The 19,671-nt window shown below is 42.8% G+C and overlaps 1 protein-coding gene across 2 annotated transcripts in view; it reads right to left on the reverse strand.

The window, feature by feature from the left end:
- fndc3ba (fibronectin type III domain containing 3Ba) overlaps positions 1–19,671 on the reverse strand; it is a 96,178-nt gene that overhangs the window by 12,515 nt on the left and 63,992 nt on the right. For both annotated transcript variants that reach the window (XM_023420916.2, XM_087177901.1), the window contains exons 9-24: positions 17,748–17,899; positions 17,580–17,639; positions 17,291–17,429; positions 16,630–16,683; positions 16,180–16,304; positions 14,942–15,116; positions 14,373–14,459; positions 13,018–13,153; positions 11,959–12,030; positions 10,595–10,713; positions 10,250–10,355; positions 9,443–9,615; positions 8,719–8,832; positions 8,188–8,337; positions 6,370–6,650; positions 3,064–3,282 (exon numbers count right to left, since the gene is read on the reverse strand). In XM_023420916.2, the coding sequence (XP_023276684.1) occupies positions 3,064–3,282; positions 6,370–6,650; positions 8,188–8,337; positions 8,719–8,832; positions 9,443–9,615; positions 10,250–10,355; positions 10,595–10,713; positions 11,959–12,030; positions 13,018–13,153; positions 14,373–14,459; positions 14,942–15,116; positions 16,180–16,304; positions 16,630–16,683; positions 17,291–17,429; positions 17,580–17,639; positions 17,748–17,899 (2,162 nt within the window). The remainder of the gene's footprint in view (positions 1–3,063; positions 3,283–6,369; positions 6,651–8,187; positions 8,338–8,718; positions 8,833–9,442; positions 9,616–10,249; positions 10,356–10,594; positions 10,714–11,958; positions 12,031–13,017; positions 13,154–14,372; positions 14,460–14,941; positions 15,117–16,179; positions 16,305–16,629; positions 16,684–17,290; positions 17,430–17,579; positions 17,640–17,747; positions 17,900–19,671) is intronic.

The following is a 19,671-nucleotide window of genomic DNA, read 5'->3' on the forward strand; positions in this document are numbered from 1 at the left end:
ACATCGTCATTACGGAGCGATTCAATCCATTATATAGCTCGTGGGTGGCTTCCTCATGGAGGAAATGATGGCGATGAAGAGGATAGAGTGAAATAATGTTTGTGTTTTTGGCCTGAGTGGAGATGCTGCTATTTTTATCTGTATTAGTTATACCGATAAAAAAAAAAAGTTCCTTTTCCTCTTGTTCCCTGCCTTTGCTATCATGAAACACATCACATTCATGCTTTTACAATGAAGACAGCCCTAAATAGTGTAAACCAACCTTGATACTTCCACGAAACCTTCACTGTGATCTCAGTGTTTCTGTCAGAGTATGAACACAGCGCTATGGAGGGACTGGCTGGTGAGGAGTGTGAAATGTGGAGGCACATCAGGCCTGCAGCCGAACAGACTGAGAGGACAGTGAAGCCTTCATTCACTCCCACTTGAATCAACCAACGCTACGAGTTTACCATCAGAGTGCGGGGAGGGACGTGTGTGGACTAGAAAAGAGAAATAAAGGAAAAACTGGCCAGACTGATGATAAATCATGACCAATTTGAAGCTATTCCTGGACCAAACAAATAGCTTCTCTGTCCACTTCCACTCTGAATTCTCTGACAAAAGCCGCTTTTCAGCGTCATACATTTTACTCAAGACATACTACACTGTCATTTTGTCGTTTTAACCTGTACGTGTGCAGGACAGAGCTTCACTAACATAATATGTGCTAAAAAAAAAGAACATACGTAATAAAGAGAAGATCAAATATGTGCCTTTTTTTCATCAGTTTACAGAAAAACGTAGCACTTGCTTACGTAAGCAGGTCGAAACTAATGCCAGGATGATTCACAAAACACCATCTGAACCAGATTTGGTGAATGCAGACACACAAACACACAAAAACTAGCATACTGCCCTGCTAATCACTGTGCCCATTAAAAAAAAAAAAAAAGGGTAAATAACGCTCTCTTAACTGTGAAAGCTGTTTTCATTTGACTGATAGGGAGTGCATTTGTGGCTACGTGCATGCCTATGTGTTTATGTGTGTGTGTGTGTGTGTGTGTGTGTGTGTGTGTGTGTGTTGCAGAGGTTAACATATCACAGCCTGCCGGATAGAGCCCCATCTGTTGCCTGCTGCACTCTGGCCCGTTCCAGGGGTGCCAAGGTAGCTGGGTGCCAACTTGACGCAAGCCAAGCCTTAATTCAAACACTGTTAGGCGGCCAAGCATAATGGTAGAGGCCAGGCTGCAGGGAGGGAGCGAGACGATCAGACAGGTGGGCAGACAGGCGAGCAGATAAAAGTGGCTCTACATGGCTAGTCACTATAGTCTGGTTCCTACCTCTTTGTTCATCCCTTTCATTTCCGCTCTTTACTAAAAATGCCCTCTTCTCGTGCTCTATCTGATTGCTTAACTCCCCGTCAGTGGTCATGTTCTGCCCCTTCCCCACCTCCTCAGTCTGCTAATTATCTCTGACTGTTTCTCTTTGTCGCTCCTGCCCTGACCAGTCGGTTAAATGGATGCTTGATTGTTGTAGGCTGTATCCGGGCTGGCTCTAGATGCACCAACGTGACTACTCCCTAGTACATCTGGTTACTGCGCGCGCACACACACACACGGACGGACAAAAAAAACCCACAAGCTTGAAGATCTACACACGTACCTCTAACAGGGCAGTCATGTGCACACCTCACCTTCTCTCAAGCTGCTCATGTTCTATCCTGCTTGTGTGTGTGTGTGTGTGTAAAATATTGACCTTCTAGGTCTGCAAGAGGTTTAGAGAGCACATCTTCTACACGGGACATCACAGTTTCAGTCCACGTTCATAGCTGAGGCTCCGTGTATGAAATACCACTAATCTTGTTAATCGTGTCTATAGAAAAGAGTGTGTAAGTGTGTTGAGTACCTCTTTTGGCCAAAATTGTCTATAATGCCACCAAAGAACATTTAAAACAATTAATATTCATGCAATAAATGTACAAAGCAGTTATATATCTGCATTGGCTGTTGCTACTTCTGTCGATAGTCAACAGCACAAGTTGGGGCTATATGCAAGTTTTCTCTGCTGCTGAACTTGGTCTCTTTCCAGAAGCAGGTGGTGGCGATTGTGGCTTCAGACAAGAGCTTCAGCCATTGTTTTCTTTTTAATAAAGGAACTAGTAATACGACCTCTGAGCAGCGCCAAAACTTCGGGGCAGATTGGAGGCTACAGTGAGTCAGTATCAGAGAGTGACGAGACGGGCCGGGGCTAGCTGGTTAGCACACAGTAGAAGAAAAGACGTGACAGAAACAAGAGTTAACATTGGTGTTTCTTTCCACCTCTTGAGACATCTCTTGGTGAGCAAAGGGATGAAGTTTAATGCTGAACTCCACGCAACGTTGCTTCTGGACTGTTAGGCCTAACAAAGCAGCTGTTAATGCTAACGTTAGCTATGTAGCGATAGCAAAACTTACAAATAGCTCCTTTAATTTCAACGTTGTCTCGTGAGGATATGAGCGTACTGATTTGGCATTTTTAGAAATCCTGCTGTCCGAATAAATTATTCTATGAATATTGTAGAAGTTAAATGATTGAACAGTTTGCTGCATTAATTAGAACATTTTAACATTCATTTTGACCATTTTCAATGCATGAAATCAATATTATGATATTGATTTCAATCATATCCTTGTTCTGAACTGTGTCGCAGACTGTCGGGTGAGCAGCATGAAGGACGTACTTCCTTATCCACTGTACAGCCACTCCATTGCCCCTGTTAGTATAGTGTGTACTATGAAGTAATACAGAGGGTGTAGGGTATAATGGAGCTGCTGTGAATGACTCAAACAACAAAGCATATATAATGAGGTGTAGAGTGTAACGAAAATGAAAAGGTTCTTGTCTTCTTTCTTGAATGTATAAATCTATAAATGCTTTAACTGTGAGCTTTTCTTATGATGTGTAAATGTGTAAGATGTTTGGATGACATTTTATCTGACATGTACACGTGGTCTGACCTGCAGTAAGCCAGACCTCCCCCCTCAGTCTATACCATGAGATAAACAATGATGTAACAAAGGTATTGAGTTGCGTTTACGCCACCTGTGGTTCTTGTCCTCCATCTGTAGTGTGTAGACCATGTCGTCGGCGATCAGGGAGCGCGTGTGGCTGGCGTTTTCGCCCCACTTCAGCTTCAGGCTCTGAGGGCCGGCCGCCGAGCATTCGAGGGGGGGCGGGGCTGGAGGGAGGGGACGTGTCCTCGCCTGCAGGGGTGGACTCGTGGGACTGGAGCCGATGGCATTCACCGCCTGGATCTGCACACTGCGAGCCACGAGAGAAGAGAAGGAGATTATGATTTGTTTATTTGAGTGTTACACTGCTTATCTTTGATCATTTCTTGATCAGATGTTTAGAGAAATGTGTTGGTGGTGAAAATGCAACATGTTGAACGTGTGCAGGGATTTAAGGTCATGCCCCAAATGTGCATGTACATGAAACTGCTGGATAATGTATGTACCATGTTGTTTGCAGACCTATTTGTCTAACGGTGGGGTAATTTTCAGCGAAGAGGCTGATCTGGTGTATTAGCTTTGACCTTGGATCCCTTCTCCCATCACCATTCTCCTCTTCATTACAATTCAATGTTCTCTCCAGGATCAGACGTCAGTGTTTCAGACCAGTCAGCTCACCATTTTCCACAATGTACAGTAGTGTGCAAGGAAAAATCCTATCACTGCTACACAGTGTTCTCTAAGATTTACTGTTGTGAAAGAACTTTTTATTTTCCAACAGAAAACTATTTCTTTCTTTCTTTTTTAAAAAAATAACTTGATTAACTTTTGTTCTTCACAAAGAGATAGAGATAATAAACAGCAGTACACAAGTTCAAATGGGTTCTGAACTAAGTAACTATAAAAGGAGAGAAGTCTGAGTGTATATGTATTTTGTATTGTTGACCCATACTATACAACACGCACACAAACATACACATATGTGCTGCTAATTAAAAAAAAAACACTGGCAGAAATGGATTTCTGTTTTTGAAAATATCCCTGCTGCCTTTCTTCTAGGAACCCCCTCCCCCTCCTTGCCCCTTTTCTGTCAATGTCTGATCAGCTGATTAGCATCCATAGCAGAGGCCCTCGGCTAGAGAGCGTCTGCCGTCATTTGACATTTAATTGCTGATCCTCTGTAACTGTAACCTTTCATTATAATTCACTCAGCTGAGTGAAGACAGGGAAGAAAGGGCAATGTTCACCCATCCATGGGGTAATTAAGCATAAAGATAAAAGATGATGAGAGACTGAAAAGGAAGAGGATGGAAGATAAAGAAGCTTAGCTTTTGATGATGAGGGATTCCATTTAGTCATGAGGGGATTTGCATATGAAAGTTCAGAATAGATGCAGTTTTGTTTTGTGAAATAAAAACTAAGGAAAAGACACTCTGAACAAAAAGGTGGCAAGTAAGTGGTCACTGCACAACCACAAGGCTTTGGGTAACCATGTTTCATGCTGAGCAAAACACTTAACCCCCTACGTGCTCACCTACTGCATGACTAAAATGTAAATACAATGGCAGTTTATGAAGTGGAAAACAATGTACCTTCCTGGAAATTTCTCTATTTTGGGACTTTTCTCAAAAGCCAACGTGAGCAGCTAACTACGTGTTGATAGATTTTCATGTCAGTGTAAGAGTACACTCAGTAACACTGCAGGTTTAGTGAATCTGTGTTCCATCATATGTGACTGTGTGGCAGTTATCCGCTTATGGTACCTGTATAGACTCAAATACCTTTAACATTATTAATGGACTGTGACATTAAGCAAAGGCTGGTTGTGAAACCTTGTATCTTAAAAAAAAAGCCACTGATGAAAAGAAATCTCTGCAGCCAAATTTTTACTGAAGACGACGCACGAAGGTTATGAAGCTTTTAGTGAAAACATGACATTTTTTTTAAAAACCTTTTTTAAATTTTAACATCTAAATGACTATTTTTCTCTTGAACATAAAACTATTTCTAACCTCAGAATGAAGACATTTTAAACCTCCACTGGAGCCGCACTCCTGACTGAGCAAACAACATTTACTATGGTCCTTAAGAAAGCCGTACATGCAAACAAAATATGAATAATATTATCTGAAGTACCCCACTGCTGTAAATAACAACCAGCTTTACTGTTACTAACACACACACACACACACACACACACACACACACACACACACACAGTGTTCTGCCTCAGTGGTAGCCATTATGCAAGAGAGCAAAGTGACATTAGGACAAAAACAACCTCAGAATGAAAACAATGGTGTGTGATCACACTGCCTCTTCACACACGACCCACCCTACCTCACACAGACATTGGACACCCTCTCTCCCTTTTTTCCCCCCAGTTGAAAGAATTCACTACACAGTCACATGCATGCACACAAACACAAGCACACACACATGTAATCAAAGAACTGCTCGCAAACACGTAACAGTAGCTGTTGATTCAGGTTACAAGCGGTTGTTTACTGTTGCTTAAGTGCGACATCACTGCTCATGTTGTGTATTAGGACAATCTCTATGGGAGGACAGGATGGAAATGTAGCATGAAGCCTTACTGGCCTGCCGATGAATCATCAGAGGTTACCTCAGCTTGTACACAACAAATTTACACACACAAAACAGCTGTCACAAACACAGACCTAAAAGGCACAGCATGGCTAAAAGACAGGTATTTACCAGACATGCAACATTGTACTTTAAATATGGCATTGGTTGCATTATGGGAAATGTAGGATCCAGCGTTTTTGGAGCTTCACTCTCACCAGGGACTTAAAGTTTTTGTTGCTTTTGAGTCCCCCGACTTCATGTAAGGTCAAACTAAATCTTAACAATGTGAAAGGGGTGAATCATGACGACAAACCCATAGAGCTCCATCACTCGATTCAGTCCCTTCGGCTCTTTGGAGCATCGTCGTCTTGGTTCTTTTCTGCTTTTGTTCACTCTCAGAGCTTTGATAAGACCACTTTCAGCTTTTAGCAGGCAGCTGCTTTAAATAAATAAAAAACTAAAAAAAAAACCTAAAAAAAAAACTCCAGACACCCACAGTACACTTGCCACTCAGTATCAAACCTTACATTCATCAGGCTGGCTTCATGCTATCTACTAGATGAGTAAATAGACAAGTGTTTGCCAACATGTCGGTGGTCAGATGGGTCAATATCTGTTAATGCACTTTTATTTTTCCAATATTTAACTGTGGTTTAAAAAGGAACTGACACCTGATGTTAATGGACATGTGCCCACGTTAATGTCTGTAGTAATGCATTTTTATTTTTTACAAAATGTCAACCCAATGATTTATGATCATCATCAACAACGGCATCAGTTTCTGTGTTCTACTGATTTCTGTCAGTACCTGTATTCGGTGTCTGGCTGCAGGTCCGTGACAAGGTGACTTGTGCCTGATTCCACAGTGATGGTTTGGTCGTCCAGGGTGATGACGTAGGAGGAGATCTCCGCCCCGTTGCTGTTCGGCTCGTCCCATTTCAGGAAGAGGCAGGTAGACGGGGAGTGACCCGACTCCGAGGAGGTCGGGAGGTCCAGGAGGGCGAGGGACGAGACCTGGTCGGGATTTGTCGCCGGGGTCCTGAAACTCACCTGCTCACTGTAAGGACCGGCACCCGCCTGATTCACCGCCTGAGTGGGAGACACAAAAATACAGAGAGGGTGAGAGAGATGAAGAAAGTGAGGGGTGGAAAAAAAGAGGATGAATAGAGACAGAGACCAAACCATACAGATGAAGGCTCAGAGTGAAAAGGAAAGGGGACAAAAGCGAAATGAATTGGCAGAGGAGTAGCACAGACAAAGAGCAAGAGAAAGTAAAATAGAGGCGAGAAGAGGGACATGAATTCAAATTAGCTGTGAAAGAACATTAGTCTCTTCCTTGTGCTGTGTAACACATTTACATTCACCTCAAGCACCGTCTATTAAACGTACTTCTATCGCTTTTGATTTATAATCATCTACTTTTTTGTCTCACACAAGCTCAGTGAGGAGGAAGCCAGGACAGAGTACTCCAGCTTTTTAAGAATACATCCGTTATATTTTGAAAGTAAAATTTAAAAAAATAAATAAACAAATGCTTAAATTGTTTCCCCTTATTTCTTTTAATTTGCAGGCAAAATGTGCACTTTCTGTTAAACGCATCAAGACAAAACAAAACAACCTATTTGCAAAAAAGTGGATTTATCGTAATTGTCAAAAATATGCAAAACTTCCAAGAACATGACAAACACTTCAGTTTTTTGGTTAAAAAAAAAAAAAGCCACTTTCCAAGAACAGCTCAGAAATATTAAGTTGAGTCTACACCAAGGTCCAAAGTTAATAGTAAGACTTTTCTGTAAGTACACACTGCAACCTACTCCTTTGTCTTGGCAGAGAACTGTCTACATTCCTCGAGGGTCCCAGATAAGAAAAATTATATTTCAGTAGCATTTTCTGATTTATCTTCAGCTGTCAAATAAATAAAAAAAAATTAAAAAAAAATGATCTGAGGAAGTCTTGATTTACCTCAATGCGATAGTGTCTGAATATTTTAAGTGTTCTAATAAAACAAGCGCTTGTCAAGCTGTGACACGATAAAGCTTCCTCTCCAGGTCCATCACATCAGGAGTCATCACTGAGGTCAACCGCACCAGTGTCTCGTGTGATCCGTTCTTGCGGGTTCATTTGTCGTATTGTTACACATATAAACGCGCAGCTGCATCAACGCACATAAAACACATACAAACACATACACACACGCACGAAACCATTGATTAGGACATTTAGGATGACCTTGTCCTGTCCTCTAAACTTTATAAATGAACCCATAAAAGAAGAGAGCCATAAAACATACTTTTATTGGATTGGTAGCTTTAGAAGGTACATCAGAGAAAGAAAGCGAGGGAGAGAGAGAGAGAGAGAGAGAGAGAGAGAGAGAGAGAGAGAGCAGTTATTTATGCATCAGATTAAGAGTCAGGGCACAAATAGAATCAATTACCGTCAGACCTTCAGTGGTCTCTGACTGTTCGTGTGTCCTTCTTGCTTTTTGATGCTTCCCTTGGCTATATTTGTATATTTGTTCATGTCCTGACTGAGTGTTTTTGTCACTCTTATAATTGTGTGCGTGTGTGTGTGTACATGTATTTCATGTCCATAAGCTGCTTTGAGTGCATGTTTCTGTCTGTGTTACCTGTAGCCTGCAGCAGTAGTCTGTGGCAGGCGTCAGGTCTGACAGCTCACACTGTGTGGCAGATCCACAGTAGATGAGCTCCATGGGTTCGTCTTCCCTCGCCCACTCCAAGCGATATTCAGAGATGTCTGTACCCGAACCCTCAGGACTCTGCAAAACACAGAAACACACACACACACAAACACACACTCAGCTCAGAGAAATCAATAGGAACTTGGAATCAAAAAAAAGAAATACTGCCATAAATGAATTCAAAATGCAATAAAACCTAAAAAGCTGTCTTTCAAACAGAAAGTAAACAGAGTTAGACACAGGGCTATGTTAAAGCAGGCCAAGGGGAACTGAGTGTCAGACTGTTAAAGATAGGTTTATAGGCTGTGAACAACAGTCTCCTGGGTCCACTTGTCAACAACAACCCAGGCAGACAAATTTAAAGCGGCAGGTTTTTATGTCAGTAGAAACAGAAAAAGGAGAGTTTGAGCATCTTTAGACAGCTTTTTAAAAAAAATGTTTCCTGTGTGTTTGTCTCACCTCCCAGTTGAGCGATACGCAGGTGTTGCTGGTGAGAGTGATGAGTGGCGCCCCGCACTGGCCGGGAGGACCCGCTGCAGTCGTCACCTCTGTCGGGTCAGAGTACACTCCCAACTACAAGAGACACACACACACACACACACACACACACACACACACACAGACACACACACACAATTAGAGGTATGTTTAACCTAACACAAGTGCAAGAGAAATCACGAATCTATATGTGCCTGTAAGTGTGTGGGTTTGTACACGTGAGTCATGAGGTTCTTTGGCGTCCCCTGCCTGCTTCGTATTTTTAAGTGTGTTGTGTTTGTGGCTGCGTTCGATCAGCCAGTCTGAGTGCTTGCTCTAGAGGTCTCGTCAGTGTGGATAATCAATGCAATAAGATGTTAACTCCAGACTGTGAAACACTGCTGCATCCAAACATGACCACTGTTAGACTGTCTGGGACACTCTGACCTAATCGCTACTGGCCCTGTTTATCTGACTGTGTGTGTTTGTGTTTGTGTGTGTGTGTGTGTGTGTGTGTGTGTGTGTGTGTATATATAACAGTAGACTTCAAGGCCATAACAACCGTTACACAAAGAATTTCAAGCTTGGCAAGTGGAAAATAAGAATTTGTGTGGATTTTATGGTCTCGCCTGTTGAATTACTGTTTGATGGGTTTTCTTTTCTTTCTTTCTTTTTTTTTTTTTACGGAGCTGTGTGAATAACTCACCCCTGCCTCGTTGGCAGCCCGCAGTCGGAAGCTGTACGTGGCACCAGGTAGCAGACTGCCGACGGTGCACTGCAACTCCGACCCGTGGTACACCTCTGTCGGCTTGGCGTCCCCCTCGCTCATCTCCAGACTGAACACACACTCCTCACACACTCCCTCAGAGACAGGGGAGTCTAAGCAGCCAGAGGTAGAGGAAGAGAAGTGATCAGACGACAAAAATCATGTGTAACGGAAAGACGCGCTGTTTGACATGACGTGTGTTTACAGATCAGTTCATCAGGTACATTTCAGTAATTTCCAAGGGATTCTTTCCTCCACCAGATGCTTAATTTTGGTTGCAGTGCGGTGAAAGTAATAAATGATGGAGACAGTGGGGAAAGCCCTCCAATACATTATGTCTGACCTTCAGCTCGAGCTAGTAATTGCAGCAGTGCTGCCTGAATGTGAGCTTATTAGGGCTGTGGCCAGCTGTATTAAACTTGGTAAAGCAGGAACTTCCTCTGCGATTCAGGCTGGGAGATTTTGCCTGCCAGCAGATAACAGTACTAATCTGCAATAATGGGCCGACATTAGGAGAGTTAAGTCAGATATGAGGCTAGGTTAGGCCTTTAATGGGCTAAATTAGGGCTCAATTAGGCTGAAACATGGTTGACTGAGGTTACATTAGAACTGGCCAGGAAACATATTAAACTGCCAGAGGGTTGATTTAGCTGACTTGTGTAAAAAAAAATAAAATAAAATAAAAAAAATTCAAAAATATTCTAGTAAATCAAACTAAACCCAGTGTACGTGGACGGCTGCACTCACCCCATTCTAACTGCACTTCCTTGTGTTTGGCTTTACCCACAATCCTTGGCGGCTGGCAGGGCCCTGGCGGAACGCTTAATGTACGAACCGGAACACTGACAGTGCACTTCAGGAGCAAAGACAAACACAGGAAATCAAAACAGAAGAGAGGGAACAAAAACATGATTAACAACTGGCATAAATGTTGATTATGATACATTGTTGATTATGTGTGTGTGTGTGTGTGTGTGTGTGCGCACACTGTAGATGTTTCCACATTTTTCTGTGTAACTCAACAACTGTTTGTGAAAATTCAACGTTAACAGTTTACAATGTTAAAGTTGTGTGTGTGTGTGTGTGTCTTACCGGGCTGTGTCCTCCGGTGGTGATGCTGCACACACGTAGGCGGTAGAAGGTGCCAGGTGTCAGGCGCTCACACATGCATTCTGTTGCTGGACCACTGTACGCTACCTCCCACTGGCTCGCTGCACCAACAAGCACATACACACACACAAAATAAAAATACAATAACACAACCCATCACATACGCAAGCATAAGTGCATATACATAATCTCCTGCTGTTACGCATGTTCTTCTGCAGTCGACTTCATCATTTTCCCAGAAACACAATCCCATTGACCTAATTTATATCTGTTCACCACTTTGTGTTGCCAGTGTTAGATTGTGTAGGCCTGTGCAATTCATTATTCCACCTGTGAAGCAGCTCTCATGTTATGCAAATTTAAGTCCTGTTTACACCAAAAGCAATTTTATGTGAGGTTTTTTTTTAATATATATAAAACTCTGTCTAATAAACTGACAACAACATAAAGTGGATTTCACATAAACTTCCAAGCACAACACATCAAAGTGACGGTAACTGTTGTACGGAAAATGTCTTAGTTCACCCAAACATCTGTTTCAGAGCAGTAACGCACAAAACGTATGAATATGATGAATCACAGAAAACACAATGTGATGAGTCAGACTCATCCTGAGAGTTCACCACTGCACCCACTGGTACAACTCAGCCAGAGTGATAATGAAAGGTGATGAGGTGAAAAGAGCAGAGGAAAAAGGAGGAGAGACAGAGACAATGTACAGATGATGGAGAGGGAGGGAAAACGAGTTAGCGCTGATGTTTCAGAATTAAGATTAATATCTGACTTTTTTTGTGTTTTAACTAATGAATGCACCGCTGAAGTAGATTACATAAATCACATCACATCCTGTCACCGATGGAAAAACAAAGTAAGAGCTGAATTACTAAATTACATCAATTAAGCCTAATTAACCAATTTATCCCGATCCACTGGACTGACTGAATGACTGCTGATCCAAATTACTTTCATGTTTCACATTAAACACAAGTCTCCAATAAACAACTCATTCCTCTTTCACTGATGAAATACAGATTCAATGCAATCACACCTCCTTTCTCTTCCTGCCATTATAGAGTCAAAGAAATAGGAGGACATTTAGTGTCATGGAGTTGCTGATGTGAGGAAATCCAAACGACGCTGAGCGTTAAATTGATGCTAACAAAGAGTGAATTACGGAAGCTATTCTTCACAGAGGAGTAAGTGAAGGAAATGGACATATTGAAAGAACAAGCACAGGGGACAGAGGACAGATGGAACATTTTGAGCTTTATTCTGGACTCAAATTAACCGATGGATGGATGGACAGACAAACTGAGATGGATGGAAATGATAGATGTAGGTCGTACCTTCGGAGCACCCCTCAGAGATCTCTAGCAGGTACGTAAGAGCCTCTGAGCCCCCGTTGTCCTGTGGAGGATCTGTTGGAGCAATCGATTGGTTGATTTTAGTTTAGGGATAAAATCACTTATACACTCAGACACATACATGTAAAAAAAATTACAACATGTTTCTTTATGGCTTTGGGAAAAGGTGCGCCTACAATGAGTCAACCAGCACAAAATCTATGAAAATGTTCATATGGTACATGCATAAGTCGTCAGTTGAGACTTTTTCATGACACAATAACTCATAAATAAACCGTCGGGGGGTTGGGGCAGATTGTTTGTGTTTCAGCCAGACAAGAAGTTAATATTCCCCCAAAAGCAGCTGCCAAATGTTTCCTTAGCAACAGATCTGATAAGAAAACACTCAAGTTTCGATCATTTCTTCAGACACCATGATGCTAAATATGAAATAATACACCTCTGGGGATGATTTATCCTGAGATTATGAAGTGCATCAGCAGCACTGGAAACAATCCACTTGGCTGAGCCTCGTCTGATACTTACTGTATCAACATTGTTGCAATAATCACAGTTGCACTTTTCTAATAAATGACTGCCTGAAGCAAAAATAAACCACACAATGATGGAACTACTACTATTACTGCTGTCCGAGTCAAATCAATGATATGAATGCCGTGTTTACAATGTTTGAGAAGTATTAGAGAGAGGACCCGGAGTCCGGCAGTGCTAACGCAGGACAGATGGATGACAGCCGACATGATGGCTTTTATGGCCGCTCAGTTCAATGATAACACCCCAGAGGCAGCAGCTTGTCATGGTTTTATTCTGCGACATGCTCTGCTAGATTTTTGCTTTTTTTTTTTTTTTTTGTCAAGTCTTTCTGAACTGCCCCACACTGGGAAAAAAAAAGATTAATTTAGATGCAATGGTATGTTAAGATTTTCATCCTGTACGTGCATATCCTCTTGCATCTTGCAAATGTTTGCGTATTATAAACATTCTCCATCTTCTTTCTTTGTGTGGCAGTGTATAGCACGATGTGCATGTGCGTCTTTTTACCCCATGTGACGGTGAATCCGTAGGGCGTTGCCGCGGTGACACAGGGTGTAGATGGAGGGCCTGGTTTGTCTGGATTGGTGGTGCACACCAACACTTCGCTGGGACTGCTCTTTCCCTCCATGTTCGACGCTATGAGCTGCAGGGAGGGAGGGAAAACGGGACAGTGCGGAGGAAGGGAGGAAGAGAGGAGAGCGAGGGGTGAACGAAAAAGGAGAAGAAGAGGGTGACAGAAAGACGGGATACAGATGAGGGAAAGAAAAATGAAGAGGGGGTAAGAGAAGAGACAATGAGTAACGATGCAGCGGAAGACAAAAAAGATTCACAGTGAGCGTGGTTAGATGACAGAACAGAAGCTGCAGACAAATCTATCAGGGAGTAAAGTAAAGTAAGTGTCCTGATTAATAGGAGCCATTACTCTCTGCTCCTTCACCTGTGCGTCTCCTGGCTCATCTGCCTTCATTTCCCTTCAGCTTACTCCCTCCATTATCTCATCCGATGGACAATCTGCTTTGTTCCCAAAATGTTCACGGCGGATGAACATTACAAGGAAACACCGAGTTTGCTCCTCCGTGTGTGAGCATGTGTGTGTGTTTGCGAGCGAGGAGACGCGCACACACGTGTGTCAGAGTACATGCAAGGTGTTGTTCGAGATGAGAGCACCATAATAGGCATTAACACACATGCAAACACACTTAGAGCTCTCTCGCCGTCGGAACATTTTGTTTCACGATGTCCTCAAATTACGAGCAGCCCATCACAGCTTTTAAGTAGAGCCGGACGGTGCTCTCTGCTCGCTAAATAGCTGCTGAATTGCCTTCTTTCACCATTCTTTAAATTGCAGCCAATTCTCTGGTGGTAAAATACTGTATTCCTTCCTAGATTGATGGATGTTATATTGCCACTGAAAGCCACCTGGACAGGTTGGTATCCTTGGAAACGCTTTTATTTAACAAGAGAACATCACTGACTGGGAATTGATCAAGTAAGAAAACTGAAGAGGCGGACGAGATGACTTTACTCAACACTACAGCTGAAATCAAACAAAACTAAAAGATATGTTCACAACAAAGAGAAAGAAGAGAGTTAGATGAGAAGATTGATTCTGCTCCGATAAGGTAGGATGTAAGGATGTAACGTAGGAGTGAAATGATAGCGGCATCAATCTTCTCTGCTAACTCTTAACAAGAGAGCAAATTTTTCAAGTGGATTCTCCAAAATGTCTTCTAAATCATTTTTCATCAACACAGATGTGGGGTTAAAAGTGAAGAACAGAGCAATATATAGTTCTACTCTAATCGTTTTCTCATCCACAAAAATGCACACAGGGGAAACTCTCATGTTGCGTCTTCACTTACCCTGAATTTATACTGTGTACTCCTCTTCAGGCCTTGTACAGTACAGGTCAAGTTTTCTCCAGTGTACTTTGGATGAAAGTCTGTTCCCTGTGGGATATACAGTGTCAGTAGTGTGTGTGTATAAGAGCTTCATTCAGCTTCTTTTATTTGGATCAGTGTACATTTTTGAGCATATGGAGATATATATATATATATATATATATACACACACACACATATATATATTTTCCCTTCATCATCAGTTTTTTGAAAGTACATCACTTCCTGGTGGTCTTTTTTTATTCTCCTCCTTCTATTCCTGTGGGATTCAACTGACTGACAGAACAGAGCTCAGTCAAATAATACAATAAGAGAAAGTTTCACAAAACCAAATTAAGGTTTCATGTTTACAATGATGGATTATGGATAATGTAGTTCCTGCCACTTTTAAACCTATGAGGGCTGTTGTTAATGTAATGAACCTGTACCAGTTATATAAGCTTTGTAAATGTATGGGTGTTTTGTGTGTGTGTGTGTGTGTGTGTGTGTGTGTGTGTGTGTGTGTGTGTGTGTGTGTGTGGGGTACTCACGCTGTTGTCCTCCTGGATCTCGAGTGTGTATTTGAGCTGCTCCTCGCTGGGACTGCCCTCAGGACGTCCCCACTCCAGGGTCACCCAGGACACCCCTGCCCTGACCAGCCGCGGTGCCAGAGGCAGAGCAGGCAGGGTGCCCATGGTGTAAAACACCACCTCTGTGCTGAAGCCACTGCACGAAACACAAACACATTTCCATTCCATTCACATTTTGTTTGTTTTTTTTTTTATTTAAAATACTGAGGCAAATCACTGACTTCTTGGGTCATTACTTTTGAGGGAGAAGCGACAGCAGCGTGAGAGAGAAGGGAGGCCGTGCATCATGAATTACACATTCAGCAGCGAGGGAGAGAGGAGAGGAAGAAGAAATAGGAACAGAACACTGATGTGAGTGCTCATTTGAAGGGAGTGCATTTGCGGTTGCAGGTGAGGATGGCGTGTGTGTGTGTGTGTGTGTGTGTGTGTGGGGAGCTCCCAGTGGAGATAATAAAGAAAGTTAAAGACGAGTCATGACAGGGGGAAGATAAGATATATGTGTGTCAGAAAATATAGAGGAGGGGAAGGGGGGGGGGGTTCTTAGAATACATCCAGCAGCAGAAATCTGAGAGGTTGTAAAACTTTTATCAAGAAAGAAAAATAGTGAGTAACCAAAAGCGTGTGCCGGAGTATGTTTGTGTGAGTATGTGTCTCCGCCGCTTCAAAGGAGGCTTCAAGCTGAAGGATGTTTTAAGGCCGCCTTGAGTTCAGCCAGAGAGCTCATCATATCCCTTCGCCTCGCTCCTGATCCCCTCCATCACCCCACACCCCAGCACCCTTACCCTGTCACCCGAACGACTGCACTCCCCGCCATAATGACAAAGAGGGAGAGGAGGAGAGGACGGAGGAAATGGAGGGAAAATGACAGAGGGAGAGGACTCATCTCACATGCTACAGACAAGCTGCAGCGTGTTTGTGTCAGTCCGTGTTATCAGAGTCGGTGTGGCGTACGGTGCATGTCGTGGCCGACACTGATACAGTTTGGTCCAATAGGTATCAGTATCCATGGTTACTGAAATATGGTCTGAGATCTCACAAGAGGCCAACTTTCAGCTTCTCTTTTTAAAAAGCCATCATGTACTTCAATAAATCCCTGCTCCGGCTGTATGTGAACAAGGAGCAGCAAAGAGTTATGACATCTGCCTTCCGTGTTGTTTGCGACGATGTGTGCAGTGTACGTGTTTGTGTCGCTTCGGTACCTTGTGCCGATGTCGTTGTGCGCAGCCACTCTGAACGTGTAGCCACAGGCGGGAAACAGTCGTGTCAGCTTACAGTGTCTCTGGCTCCCAAAGTAACATTCTCTGAAAACACTGTTCTTCTTTCCCTGCAGAGGAGGAAGAGGAGAGGAGAGGAGAGATGGATGAGGAGACAGAAAACAAAGTAAGATAAGATGAGAACAGGGGGGTAAGATTAATTGCATTAAGAGAAAAGTAAAACAGATGAGGAAAAAATTGCACATCAGAGTGAAAAAGTGTGGATGGGAGAAGAAGAGGGGGGGCCAGACAATGATTGAAAAAGCATAACTCACAGACTCAGTACATTTTATCTGAGGAGCCAAATGTTAATGTCTATTTGGTATAAGTGCCTTTTTTTTTTTTTTAAATAAAGAGAAAAAAAGACAGATGATAGACATCATGAGGGGAACTCACCTCATCCCACTCGAGCAGGTAGTTTGTGATTTTGGATCCATTGTCACCCGGGGGCTGTGGATGACAGGGAAAATGGAAGAGGGGAGGAAGACGAGACGAGAGGCAAGAAAGAGAGAGGGAGAGATGGAGATTAGCCAAGGATTAAAGGCTGACACTGAGACAGACAAAATACCTGCCTGTGTTTTTATAATTGGCCTCACATCCTGTCTGGGTGACTGATGTCACGCTTTATCAGCGACAGTGAGAGTTGGAGAAAAATTTGCTCGTGTGGAAAAGGTCAGAGAGGACGCAGCGATGCACCCTGACGGCACTGTGCAACAACGCAACATCCTCTCTCTACAAAGTGCTGCAGGGCTGATCAAGTCAAGCAGGAGGATAAACACACTGTTGACCTTCATCAGAGAGATAAGCTGTTTTTCTGATTGTTTTTTTTTTTTGCTAAGAATATGACTGTTCAAATACAATGTGGTAGATACAGACACACTGAATAAGACATAAAGAATCCGGATTGATTTATAATAACCCAAGTCCAAATTTGTAATCAAAAGTAATTGAAACACCATGAATTTAAAATCGCTCCAATGATTATTGGGGTTGGTGAAAAAGACTTTATTAGCTGTTTTCAGGGGGTGACTCAGCATAAAGATGTCTCTGTCTGTACCTTCCACTGTAGGGTAAGGGTGCTCTTGGTGCGGTGGGAGAGTTTCGGGGGTAACGGGACGTCGGGGACGCTGCAGTGTGTGGTGAACGAGCCGGCCTCTGAACACGAGCCTCGAACAGAGTTGTACATTGCTGAGACCCTGAAGCAAAAACACACACAAAAAGAGAGGTTTAAATATAGAAAAAAAAACAAAAAAAAAAAACGTGAGATGATTTCCTCTTTCAGCCAACGTGCAGATGTTTTATAGGTGAAGTGTGTGACACAGCGTCACGTTTACTCCAGTCCTTACCGTACGTGGTAATCCGTCGCTGGCCTTAGGTCTTTCAGATGGTACTCCAATTCTTCGCCACTAAAACACAAGCGCAGCATAAAGGTCACACCAGTGCACTTTCGCTCAGCTCATATGAACTGTATTTGTGTGTGTGTGTGTGTGTGTGTGTGTGTGTGTGTTACCTACCTGTATATGAGGCGATACTTTCCATCTCGTCCCTTATCTGAGAGAGAGACCTCGTAGGAGCAGGACACAGGCATCCCGTTACTATGCCTGTTCACCAGCCCTGCCGGGGGGGCCCAGGACAGCCGTGCAGCGCGCGCCTGCACATTGGACACCTGTAAGACACACATAAACATATAAAATGTATGTTATATACAGAATGAAATAAAGTAGGGATCCCCTGGCACAATATTTTTCCTTGTAGGTGCTGTGGATTTAATACATTTTTCAGTTTGTACTTTGTTTCTATTTGATTCTTTTCTACGCCATTTCATTTTATTCTACTGTATTTTGCTCTATTCTATCCTGGGCAACTGTAATTCAACCCCAACGTATAAGTAAAATCGTTCTATCAAGGTGTGTTTTTTTTTTTTTTTTTTACTATGACTTTGAACGTGTATGTGTGTTTTTGTGTGTCTGTCTATACGTTTGTGTGTGTATGTGTGTATCACAGTGAAACCACTATCCCAGATTTTGCTCCTCTTTCCGGTTCAGGCACATCCATGCCAGGAACACACAAGAAAATTAAAGTACACACACACACGCACACGTGCACATGCACACGCGCGCACACACACACACACACACACACACACACACACACACACACACACACACACACACACACACACAAACACACAGAGAAAGAAAGAAGGTCTGTATGTTTGTGTGTTTAACTGTGTGTCTGCCTGCAAGTGCGTGCATGTTTATGGGAGTTGTAGCTGCAACACATGGTGGGTGAGCCAATTTAGCGTGATTTAGCACAGTCTGCTGCAATTCCAGACTCCACATCCACTGAATAGGCGATGAATGTGCCTTAAGGGAATGGCAAACCACAGCCATGCCTAGACTGTCTATGAGGAAGAGCAACAGACAGACAGGAAGGGAAGAGATGGAGAGACGCTTCACTGTCATTCCATGATCATAATGATTAGGTTTTATGAGCTCACGTCACTGCGTCCATATGTCAGAGAACATCTGTGTCTTTGATGGAATTTTAGTCCCGAGTCCAACCATTGTATCCATCACTTTGCTTATATGTCCACTGTGGACGGACTGATATGCTGCCGATGCAATAACAGTCTGATGTGCAAAGACGGTGGGCAGACAGAGAAAGAAACACAGTGAGACCAGGAAAAAAAAATGACAGAGAGCAGAACATAAAGATGATGAGAAAAAGAAATGAAGCATGAAGGGTGTCATTTAGAGCTTTGTCATCTTCTTGCCCTTTGGCCCTGAGAGACACCCTGTTCATCACCTGCAAATGATGTGACTGACAGACTGTCGAGCAAAGGACATTGAAAGTAAAGGGGTTTTCAGTATAGTGAAGTGTAATCTATTGTATATCCATCATAAGTTCTCATCACCCATTTTGACGTTTCACTCCATCTTTCTCGCTCATATATCCATACAATAGCTGCTTTTATGCACAGACTCTATGTAAGTCTGAGTCTAGTTTACAATGGGAAGGTCGCCTCAGACTGTGTTAATCCAATCACAATACACAGCAGGACACCCAATTCTTATTACTTTAGAAATATTACATTCCACTTTACATTGAACATCATGTTAGCATTACGACAGATAGGACAGGTGTAAATCGGAACACCGGTCCAGCCCCTACACCTTCGTCTTATCCACTCCGCCTTTCATCTGCACAGGGCGTCTCACACCAGTTAATATGGAGTGAAAGTGAACGACGACACCCACAGTGAGTCTCTGCACCAGTGCTGACTCTTCATTAGCCACTACCTCCTACCCAAAGTACAGGTCCCAGATGATGGATTATCATATCAATTTAAGCTCTCGCTCGGTAAAATCTTAACATTTTCATGCTCTAACTCATAAACCCATACCTTCACTTTTCCAATAGAACCTTTTTATTGTG

This window comes from Seriola lalandi, unplaced genomic scaffold, assembly GCF_002814215.2.
Source record: "Seriola lalandi dorsalis isolate HSWRI2012SDOR001 ecotype SW California unplaced genomic scaffold, Sedor1 jcf7180002054660, whole genome shotgun sequence".
Lineage (NCBI taxonomy): Eukaryota > Metazoa > Chordata > Actinopteri > Carangiformes > Carangidae > Seriola > Seriola lalandi.